The 12,450-nt window shown below is 35.2% G+C and overlaps 1 protein-coding gene across 2 annotated transcripts in view; it reads right to left on the bottom strand.

The window, feature by feature from the left end:
- Window positions 1-134: 134 nt before the first annotated feature.
- The window catches only part of LOC121418969 (thrombospondin-1-like), a 58,888-nt gene continuing 46,572 nt past the window's right edge, over window positions 135-12,450 (bottom strand). For both annotated transcript variants that reach the window (XM_041613213.1, XM_041613212.1), the window contains exons 16-25: window positions 12,192-12,351; window positions 11,624-11,742; window positions 11,031-11,169; window positions 9,161-9,256; window positions 8,205-8,432; window positions 7,168-7,364; window positions 6,729-6,803; window positions 4,765-4,862; window positions 3,062-3,204; window positions 135-2,362 (exon numbers count right to left, since the gene is read on the bottom strand). In XM_041613213.1, coding sequence (XP_041469147.1) covers window positions 2,355-2,362; window positions 3,062-3,204; window positions 4,765-4,862; window positions 6,729-6,803; window positions 7,168-7,364; window positions 8,205-8,432; window positions 9,161-9,256; window positions 11,031-11,169; window positions 11,624-11,742; window positions 12,192-12,351 — 1,263 coding nt within the window. In that variant the 3' untranslated portion in view covers window positions 135-2,354. The remainder of the gene's footprint in view (window positions 2,363-3,061; window positions 3,205-4,764; window positions 4,863-6,728; window positions 6,804-7,167; window positions 7,365-8,204; window positions 8,433-9,160; window positions 9,257-11,030; window positions 11,170-11,623; window positions 11,743-12,191; window positions 12,352-12,450) is intronic.

A 12,450-nucleotide genomic window follows, 5' to 3' on the forward strand; every position in this document is an offset into this window, starting at 1 on the left:
ATACTAGAGACAAAAATTTGGGGCAAAATGAACCCCTTTGAAAAAGGGTTATAGAAAAAAAAATCTTTCGCCCTTGCATGATGAGAGATTTTCTTCAACTCGTAGAAATAAAGCTACATGATACAAACATTAACTTAAAACTTACCGAGGTAAATATTTATTTATCTTTCAACATTTTCAACATCGCTTTTGCCATCAAATTTTTCATATCGATAGAAACAAGTGATTTTGGTCTCCCATATAATCATGTCGCTTCTCCATTTAGTGTTCACAAAGTTTTATCATTCATCAGCATAACTGTTTGATTTGTAAACCATGTTTTTATAGTATCTCTGAATATTTTCCAATATCGACTTTTATCTGTTGCATTTATCATGTTCATAATCATTTCTATCTCTTCTTTGCTTCCTAATCATTTGAGATCGAGAAAACATTTTTCAAAACCTCTGTGTTGTCTTTTCACTCTATAAACGTATATGATATTCTTCTCAAAATATTATGTCAGAAATTTTCCAGTAAGATGTTTGGCAAGAAAACATAATCATAATGGTGAAAACATAAGGAAAGAATGTTTTGTTGACTTATAATTATCGATGCCTTTAATGGATCCGTGTTGTCAAAATGCACTTTCATTTGAAGAAATGTTTAACATTCACCCATTTGTGAGCTTGAAACCCACACTTTTAAAAACCTTACTTCATTAAATCACATCTAACTATTTTACTTCATAGATGTCATGTAAGAACGAGGACCCAATGAAAAAGTTATTCATTGAAATCATATAATAGATATTCAGTAACACAATATTTTTTTTTCGTATGTACAATAAGTAGCATATTGGTGATAAATTGTTTTACTTACACAATATAGAAACTGTAAAATGACCTCAAGTTAATAGTTTAATGATAAATATTTACATAAATTTGAATTTTGACATTATCAAAATCGTATTATATGACAGCGTTGATGATATCATATGATATGGTATTAATCTCAAAAAAGTTCTCAACCTTTAAATATTCATAAATTTTAGATTTTAAATTGGGGCAGCTTTTAAATATCAAAGTTTAATATTATAGAAACATCATGATTTATAATTTCACCGATTACTGACCCTTTTTTCAGTGAGAACGTTGTGCATATGGTAAAACCACATCATTGTGGTGATATAAATGTAACTAGAGTTGCAGAGAATTCACATTTTGACAATGGTCAGGGTTTAGAAATATTCAATCATTCATTATTTTAAGAAAAAGTACCGAAAAGTGGAATGAACGATTAATCTATTCGTTCATAATTTTAGAAAAGAGTACAAATAAGCATATTACTATACAGACTAAAAGCACAACGCATGCGCATTCCACCATCAACATCACAGAGACACAGTCACAACTTTGGCACACACATACGAAATACACATACACATCATTGCATAAATTCAGTTGCCTTGCTTTATGTTACTTTTAGTCTTACATACACCATAAATAGTCAAACAAATAGAATCACAACAATCAATATTATCCTCGTTGACTTGGAAGCCACAGTAGAGTTTATTTTCTAACTATATTAATTTTTGATTATGCAAACAATTTTGTTTCTGAAAACGGCGTGTCACATGACCACTGGGTCGGTCATACTGCTGACGTTACAGACTTACAGATAAGCGAAGTATTCACTAAGGCCATGCATAATCATTCTGTACATAAGTTAAAATACACCATTAGTATTTGAATAATAATAAATCCAAGTGACACTCTATCGATAACATAACGTCGGTCACGTGATGATGACCCGAGTGAGAAATGAAGAGGCATACACAATGCTGTAAAGTAATAATTAATAAATGAAATAAGTCGCGTTTTCCATTCGGTCAGGATTTCATTTTGTCATAATTCATGATATTTTCCACGGCTTTATTACGAACACATTCTTTACTTCAACACATCTTTTATAGTAGACGCCTCCTACATGTCCTATAGCTTCTCCTTCAAACTCATAAGATGTGCTTTAATACACTGCTTCTTGAACGATTTCACCACATCGGGACATCTCTGTTTATATCTCTTTCATCCTAAAGTGTGTTTCTCCATCAAAATCGCTCACCAAGTCTCCCTATTTCAAAGAAATCTTCCCTGAATATGCAGCTCTGTCGGTGACTCCTCCCACACTGTTAGCACACACCAGTAAATGTTCTCCTTCATTTCAATAATCGTCTTCTAGCGATTAAACTCCGATGATGAATACATTTTCATTGTAAAGGAAGGGACAAGTTCGTTTTACGTACACTTCTTGTACACAAGAAGTATAAATTCCAATTTGTTGTAGAAGACAAGCTTCAATGTATCGCTCCATTCTTAGTAATCTGAAAGAGAAAGATATCAATTTAAATTCATTTATCACTTTGACAAATGTTAATGGGTTCTATAAGACTGCATACGTGCATCGTAGGTCTATTAGATGCATGAAGTAACATATTCAGTATAAAAAATATTAAAACTGTTCCATTGAATATAAATACTAACACTTAATTACGCTACATTTCATCACTGAAAAGGCTTTTTAAATTACACTTAAAATTGATAAGTTTCATTTTATCTTTAAAGATATACTATAAAATTTTGTTTACTAAATATTGGGTAACATGGAGCATGCATGCATGTCTGGTAATGACTTTAATGTTGCATGTAGTGTACTCTTTCCACATTTCCACCTTAAACCATTTACAATGAGTAATGTCTGGCAAAAAAATAAAATAAAGACAGGCGTGCTTACTTTTAATCCGGATTTTTTTTTACTTTGTCCCTCACCGATATAACAGTGTAGATTTTGGACATTCTATTGATATTGATATTCATCTTCAAGATAGGCTGCAGAGCCCTTTGAAGATTACAACACATGATGATAATGAACTAAATCATTGAAAAACGTAATTAACGACTACTATTTAATATGGTCCTCTGATCGCATTATGCTTTTAAAATCTAACACGAACTATGCCTGCAAGGGACATAGTATAAAATGTTAATTTCTAATTGAAAACAATATTTGGCAAGCTCATTACCTGATAGACATCTATATTCCATGTCAGAGAAGAAGACCATTTCCTGAGAGAAGCAGTAGAGTCCCAATCGTCCTCCTCTTAACGTTGAGTCGTAGAGGGGGCCAGAATCTGCCAAAACATTACTTCCTTCCCACGCTGTAACCCTACAACAAACAAGAAAAACATAAGATCGCTTGATAAAAAAAGTAAACAAAACAAAGTAAAATAATGAATCGTCTTCATTAAAACTATTTTCTAATCAGACAATGACGATTCTTTTTAAGATGAATTCTACAACAAAAGAAATTGTAAATGGAACTGGCAACAACTGTATTTCACCAAAACACATAGGCACCCGAGAAGGTGACACGTACATTAGTTGAATGCTGTAGCAGGCGAAAATATGAAGGATCAAAAGCAAAACTTTCAACGACACGATTTTTTATCATTTTTTTTTTACAAGTTCACACCAAGTTACCAATAATGCATATAGCATTTCCATTTATTTGAAAGCAGGATAAAAGAGCACTGTAGATTAAATGCCTCGCTCACGGGCATAGCTGCCGCGGCCGGTGATCGAACCCCGGACTTTTTCATGTGTAGCCTGGCGCCTTAGACCACTCGGCCACGGCACCTCAATGTCGTTTCACAGAGAAGAAGTGCGCCATCTGTCGACATGCTTCTCATCCCAATGGACATAAAAACGGCCCTAACCTACGGGATGTGAAAATAATGTTTAAAGGAAAAGTAATACCCGCTTTTATTTCGTTTCACAATCTCTCCTTTTTAGAAAAAGGTATATTTTTACATTGGACTAATACTGAGAAATAATGATAAAAATTGTAGGACTGTAACTTGATTTCTCTCTTTTATGAATTATGGCTTTTCAGACGACACAAGAACAAACCTCCTCCAATATCTATAATTCTATGCAGAAATATCGAGAGGACATTGGCCTTCATTGTCATTAGTGAATGGACGTCGCCTGCCCTAAAGCAATAACGAATTATGGCACCGGAAATAAAGTTATTTTAGACTACTTGTCGCCATTCATCTTAAACTTGTGTTTCATACAAAGTCCGTAAGAATTTTCACGTCACGGCAATCCAGGCGTTGGAGCGTTACGCTAAGCCATGTCTCCATGTCTTTTCATCCCCAGTCGCTTTGGGCTTTTCCTGTCCCACATAGAGCTATTGTCTGAAGCAAACAACATCCCTCAGACATGGATGACAGGAAGAGGGAGAGGAAGGAGGTGAAGACGGGGGTTGTTCCGCTCGGTGACAACCAGTGACAATTGACGAGGACTTTGGCGACGGTTTATACTACCATCACACCCATCACTATCAAACATGAATGAATGTGCCATACTTCTCACCAAACGCAGTGTCTAATAATACATCCACTCCCCTTGGCTTTCGCGCTCAATTTAAGATGTGTTATGGGATACCCTTCCTTTTGCTATTCTAAATCGAATCACGTCTCCGTTGTTCTTGTCATATGGTATCCTTTCGACATTTATTCGAGCCACTTTACCGATGAGACATTATGAGGGACCGATTTAGAATATTTATCACATGAGCTCCTGTCACAGACAGCGAGTGAGTGGGAAAGATATTGAAGGATGCCTGCGTTATGGCATAAATCTTAATATTTAAATAAAATGAAAGTGGCTCAACGGGCGAGGCCGAGAATACAATATCTGAATTAACCACAGAATTACTTACTGCATAAAACCATCAATGGGTCTATGTGTGACAGTCCACCTGTAAGCTGTGAAATCTTTCCATCCAATTTTATTTGGATCACTCCAAATCAACTTCACCTGTAGAAAGCGAGAAACATGAGATTTGTTAATACTTTAAAAGGGAAATCCATACAAGTTTATATTAACCAAGACGTCATTAATAAAAAAAAAGTTTACTGATATCCTAATAAAATACGGAGAAAATAGGCAGAAATAGCCTATCATTGTATGTTTGAAAAAAATTAGCTGGATAACATTAATGTTAAATGACATGTTTTTCAGATCTCCTAATATCATTAAAAACCAATCTTCCTTCCGCTTGCTGCGTGGTTGTCTTCTGAATTGATCCGATCGGAAAGCTTTGGAGAAATCCCATGGAGATATGGAAATCTTCAACACCCTCTAAATCCTGCATGGGATCACATTGGACACCCTATAAATCCCCTATGAATTGGCAGGGACCCCTTCTTGGCACCCCTTCTCCCATCCTAGTTACCCCCGACAGGCACCAACAAACCAACCTGTTGGTTTCCAAGGGGGCTATCCCTGCCCCCTCCTCCATGTCCTCCACTCCCCATGTAATCTTATAGGTCACTCTAAACCAAGGAAGTTCCTCATTTAATACGCCTAGTTTGTCCTAGTTTCTTTCTCATTCAATATTCATTTCACTCTACTGTTCGATTCATTACTCTACTGATACCTACTTTTCTTTACTGAATTGTATAAATACCAAAAAAATGCAAGATGTAAGAAAGATGCAAGATTACTATTATTATCAAGTCGTGTTTTTTTCATCAGATTGCAGCCTGGCTGAAATATATACACTCATTTCATTCATTTTTCATTAAAACATAATTGTTAAAAGCATTCTATAAAGATTGTAATAACAAAAATCTTATTTCGTTTACTGCTAAGAATCGATGGTAGATAAACTATCCTTCTTGTAAACATTACGTTAGCAGATGAATATTTATTTTTGATAAGGTCCAGAAAAGGAAGATGTATTCTATTTTTTTTCTTTTCGTGGAAGAAATGCAAAAAGTTTCATCAGTATTTCTATTACCGATTCTGAGCCTTACTTTTTCGTTTAAACAGGATCAGCAAGATACAATGACATAACAATATTTCAAGCCTTTGGCAGATCTTAATATCTTAAAAGAAAAATTGAGTTTATGAACTTGAAATTTGCCCTAAAGTTAAAAAAGAATTCCCAAGGTAGCATTATTTTCTTTTTTGAGATCACTACGGAAATTAAGTTAGGATAAAGTTTCAAGATCGCTCGCAAATGTTTCGATTTCCGATCTGATTTCTTGGATGGAAGGCAAAAAAGGTTTGGAGGATGGGGGAGGGGATCAACAAATCTTGGAGGGTGACACGACGAATCTTGGACAAAATGACTCAGCCTCTTGAGAATTTTATTTTGACTTCCGGTTTGGCTTCAAAAAGAAAAGGAAGGAATATTGACCTTGGAAAACTGCCACCTTCGAACACACCTCAAAGATGAACAATTAAATTGTAGAATTTTCTTAAAAAAGACATTGTTCTTTGGAATGAAAAAATAGCATTCTAATTGCATAAAAATTGTGATGAACAATGATATTTAAAGCAAAAATCATCAAACCAATAGCCGGATAAGTTGATTTTAATCCGAAAAAATCGTACAAGCATGAGAATGAGAATTTCATGAAAATCGGATGTGAAATCTCAGTTCTGTTTAATTTGACATTTGTTCGACCGTGAAATCACCATTTAACACTGTAACTTATGATTCAACAAGAGCTTTTCAGAATCTGTCGTTGTGCATAATGTCATATATAATTGCATCATTTTACATCCGATTTTGATTGAATCGATGCTATACTAGTTAACTGTTAATATTCAGATCAACTCATTGTACAGTTGGACTTGATGTTTATAAGAATGTTTGAATCGTAGTAACCTCACCTGATTTTCTGTATCTCCAGTGTGCCACATAGCATTTCTCAAGTATTCTCCAGGTCCAGTGGTTGAGTTGATCAGCTGAAAATAAAATCGAAGGAAATTGATTACCGAAATTTGTATTTCTGCGTCAATTTATTCATCACACCTTCAAAAGTTCCACATCATTAATAAGAAAATGTTTGTGCTTCGTTTGAATTCTTACAACAGTTCCAAATAATGATGACCTATGATTCCAAAAGTATTGTGAAGCGAATTACCAAAGAACTGTTCGGAGGAATTCTTTATACAGTTCTTCCTTCCATTAAGAACGAGCATGCTACTTTGTGTTTCATTTGAAATTTTGAATCATTTCAAGAGGGCATGCGTTTGGGAATTCCTCAAGCATCACGAGGCCACTAACATGGCTGAAGAACAAAGTTCCTTCTGAAATGGCAAAGGTTACCTTGAGTTGTAGACCAGCGGTTGCTTCAGCAGGGCTTGGGTCAGGTTGCCAGTACTTCTGGGTGACCTGTTTCCACATGACAGCATAGAACCGATGGTTGGATTGATAACCAAAGATGAACCCTGCATAATCGTCATCCTTTGCTGTGTTCACGTAAAAGGTACCACTAAACTCTACGCTCTCGAATTCGTCGTAACCTGCAGTGAAGATTTAAAAAAGAAATAAATATTGGAATGAATATTTTGACAGTGTATTCTGGGTTTAACTGACAAGAACTTAAATTTGAATTATTTGGTCAAATTTATGAAAGGCATCAGTAAATACAACAAGAAAGAAGCAATTGACAGGGCAGTGTCTCCAAACGCACTATTTCAATTATAGCATTTTGTTTCAAGTTCATTGACTCTTTTTTCATCAATATTTAGCTAGATGTTCCGTGAGTTATTTCAGGTGTTCGGCCATCTGGAATTGTGTCTGACTGTAAATCCTGTTTTTAATTTTAACTACAGGAAACCACAAAAAGGTCTGAGCAAACCATATGATGGGTGGTGTTTACATGGTCAATTTGTGACAAAGATCGTAATCATATCCTGATTATGATGTCAACTTTTTTCCATCATTATTTTGGATATATATTTGTTGTATTTCTGCCAAAATTGTAATCTGGGCGCGTTTCCTTCTCTCCATGTTGCTTGCATTATGAGAGACTGGATGACATGCCGTACAGCAAGATATCTAGAAAGCTGGTTCATATCTATGTACAACAATCTTGGATGCACATCATACGTAACAGCCAATAAATCAAAGACTTATGAATTCTCTCTTCCAAATAATTATAAAGAATATTAAAATCTTTCGACAAGACGAAGATGTTAGGGGGACATCGAAAAATGAGAATGTGATGGAAAATATAGGAAGATATGGAAGAAACAAGTGGCTGGTAAAGAAGAAGTAGAGGAGGAGGGGTAGTCGATGTGAGAAAGAAGAGTAGAGATAGAACATCGGAGAAGGAGAAGGGAGAGGAATAGGAAACTAACCGACTGCTAATCCAGGATCGCTGTTGATAGTTTGGACAAGCTCAAGACCATGATTCCTGACCATCCAGTTCGGTTCCAGTTGGGATGCACCGGAAGGATCCATGGGGACCATCTGGAATGCTGAGAGATCGGTTCGTTGGATCATAGCATTCTCTGGACACGCATCCATGATGTCAGCCACGCCATCACCATCGAAGTCAGATTCGCAGGCATCGCCACGCCCATTTTCTACAAGGTAAAACCAGAAGAGAACCGTTCAAGATTTCAACGTAAAAAATAAGAGTGACTCCTTCCCGATTGTTTCGTGTCTTATGGAAGTTTTTAAAGATTAATATAGTTTTATTTGAAATCGATTAAAACATCAGCTGCAAATCAGCAATTAAATAATTTAAACTATAGCATTCAAATCTACACACTTTCAAGTTGTGATATTTTTCACTTTATATACGAAAAACCCATGCTTATCAATATAAATTTCTAAGGTAGCGCTATTGGAATTTATATACAATTAAGAGATCACAAAACTATGTTAATGTTTCTAAATTTAAGATTCCGAGAAGGGTAACCTGGGTACTTTCATTACTTTACGATTTTTTTCCCAAAATTTATTTTTAAAAGTCTAAAAATATCTCTCATTACCTTCCAGGATAATAAAATTCTACCAAAGGGATTATCGGAAATCAGTAGCTCAAAATAGAACTAGTCTGGGCAGAACACCCACGTCTAAATTGTCTGGTTTAAATTTCATTTGAGAAAAAAAAACACTGAAAGAATGATAAGCCATTAAAAAGATATATAAAACCATTGAAACATTTCTATTCACTACGTCTAATGTATTTGTTCACGTGTAAGTTATGTGAATTTTTATTGATAAAAATGGATTAATAATATTGACTGATTAAAATTGATTGAATACAAAGGAATGACATGTACTATATTATTTGTGATCAACTCACCGTCGGTGTCATTCTGACTAGGATTAAAGATCAGACGGCAGTTATCATCAGCGTCATTTACACCATCGTTATCATCATCCGGGTCACAAGCATCACCTAATGAGAAGATGATATGATAATTTACTTTTGATGACGTTAATAGAATATTTGTTCAAAACTCATCAGCAGCAATAAAATTAGTGAAGGTCAGAGGTGTCAGTAGGAAAACTTCAGGTAGCTAAATCCACTTGGACATCTCCGTTGTCCTTTTACATGTTTTAGGTCCGGTTTTGATTCCCGGCGGAGACATCTTCCAAACTCTTAAAAATATGTTTTAAAGGGTGAGCTTCGCAACTATCATTCTTTCAATTCACATCGCATATACTATATGTATACTATATGTACATATACACAAAATGTTAATTATTTTCCACTTTCTAATTAAAATTTCAAAAAGAAGAAAACTAGGAGGATTAGAATTTGAATGCATGGATCATGGATTGCCAATATGAGAGTGGGTTGCGATCATTAACCTCATGCAACTTATTGCACATGTCACGCTTTATAAACGTCAAACAAGGGGAAATTGAAATCGGTATGTTTAAAGAACATTTTTATACGACTCTATAAGCTATATTCTGAAGGAAGAAGATAATGGTAATAAGTTTCCCTTGACGACATGGAACTTTCCCAAATTTTGGACTTAACTGCAGATCGCGAACTCGCCATATAAGAGATGAGATTGATCTGGAATCAAGCCAAAGTGTTTTCCTCTTTTTTAAACATCGGAAAACAGTTGAAATTGCCCAAATTTCCTCCCAAGTTTCGACAAGATAGCCCCCAAGATAAGGTCAATATCTCAACCCGATTGAGCGATGTGATGTAATGGAATCTTCGAGGAAATGGGTAAAGAAAATTCTCCTGCAGATCCACATTCTGAACAAGACGGTCCAGAGGGCCATTTAGATGTGATTATTGAATGAATAACAGGAAAGCATGAATTGTAGAATGAGACCGATCTCTATCATTCATTATCTAAAAAATGTTCAAAGGAAATAACATGTTTGGACGCAGTTTGAACATAATGATACACAGCTCACTCTCACAGCGGTATCTATTCTAATAACCTAATTTTTATGGCACTACGAATAAATCCTAGTGAAAAATCATCACCTCTTTAATTTTCATTATTAATCGAATACATCGATTTCTATCATTCATCTATGAAACTGTTTAATGAATAAAGATACTATACTACTCAATGTTATTGCTGCAAATCGTTGTCCTAAATCACGTACTTACTCATACTATGGGGACTAGAGGCTTAACAAACATAGATTAATTCGTTATAGAGCATTGCTAGCATGACAAATGGTCATGTTCTGAATCACATCCCACAGTCAAATGTCATTAATAACGTCAAGAACTATGTTTGATTGGGTAATTGTCACAGAACGTATGTATCATCAAAGAGACTCGTATCATCTAAGCACCATCCTTTAAGGTAAAGCCCTGATGCCAAAGATTTTTAGATAGGCCTATACAAAATATTTTAGCGCAAAAAAATGAGAGAAACTGATTAGAAGGAAGCAAGTTGGAATTGTAGGATTGAGTTTGACTAGTTACCACCAGTGAGTCCTTGATAACCACCATTTGAAAATAAAGTTATTTCTTTTTCACTTGCTACACATTATCATAATAATAATTGTCATCGTCATCATCACCATAAACATTATCATCATCATCATCTCCATCATCATTATAATAATCATCACCATTAACATCATCGTCATCATCATCCTCATCGTCATCATCATCGCCATCATCATCATCATCATCATCATCATCATCATCATCACCATCACCATCGTCATCATCCTCATAATCTTACCGATGCCATCGTTGTCATGATCCTTCTGACTGGCATTTGGGATGTCGGGGCAGTTATCCAGATTATCTTGATGTCCGTCTCCATCCACGTCTTCATCCGTATCACACTCGTCACCAACGTTATCATCATCGGTATCGATCTAATGTCGGAGAGTTGGTGGTCAGTTCAGATGATTTATGTTTGAAATAAGTGTACTGATAATGGACGTTGAAATGCAGAAAGGGTTTTTAAGCAAAAGTATGTACACCTATATAACTAATTTCATTTAATTCTGTAATCTTGAGTTGATTGGAGAGTTCCATTAGAAATCTGGTCGATGGCTCTAAATTGGCAGAAATTTGATTCACGGGAAAAATATTCCAAGCTGTAAAATACATTTATTCAATATTAATTAGAGTTAACATGCATGTTGTTGAGCAAAGTAACATCAAATGTTGTTTAATGTTTACACATTATTCCATAAAGAACACTTATAAAACTTATTTTTTAATAACTGTATCACTTGCACTACTGTACAAATAAAAGTACATGCTCAATTTTTACTCCTTTACTAAACGTTGTTTATAGTGTTTAAACTTGTTAACTGTACATACCTGAAGAGGATTGAAGTCAAATGGACAGTTATCGCAGAGATCACCAAGACCATCATGATCGCTGTCATCTTGGTTAGCATTGGCATGTTTCGGACAATTATCCATGAAGTTGTCATGTCCTGCAAAAAACAATTGATAAAAATGGAGGTCGTTGATCAGCACAGCCATAGAGCCAAGCAATTTTTTTTAATCATTACAATAGTAGACCGTTTTTCCACATCGAGACTGATAACAAATCAGGCTTGGATGAATGAAAATTAAGATCCATAAATCATTCTTGAAGACTTTACATGAGACTTCCTCGGTACTGACAGATGCTTTGCTGACAATGCTTTGGGGAAGGAGAGAGGGGTTCAACCTGTCGAAAATAATTAAGTGTACACTGGCAATTATAATCCATTATTATCATGAATGTTTCAGATTTTGTCGTAGGCGGTTATAACTAGTAAAGTTCAAGATGATATATTGAGCTTAATTAACTGCCAATCAAGGATCACATTTTCAACTATTTAAGGCATAGCTAAAGTTGTGCCATTAAGGAACTACTATGAAAATTAAAATGCTTTACCGTCATTATCGATGTCATCGTCGCATTCGTCACCGAACTCGTCACCATCGACGTTCTCTTGTCTTGGATTGGAGTGAGTAGGACAGTTATCGCATTCATCACCGACATTATCACGATCTCGATCTCCTTGCCATCGGTTAGGAGTATACTGACAGTTATCCTACAAAGAAATATGAATATTATCGCATAGACGTTTATCACTCTTCTTGCCGTGATATGCTTTACTGTGTCATTTCTTGACATGCGAATCATAAACATA

Source organism: Lytechinus variegatus, chromosome 7, assembly GCF_018143015.1.
Source record: "Lytechinus variegatus isolate NC3 chromosome 7, Lvar_3.0, whole genome shotgun sequence".
Lineage (NCBI taxonomy): Eukaryota > Metazoa > Echinodermata > Echinoidea > Temnopleuroida > Toxopneustidae > Lytechinus > Lytechinus variegatus.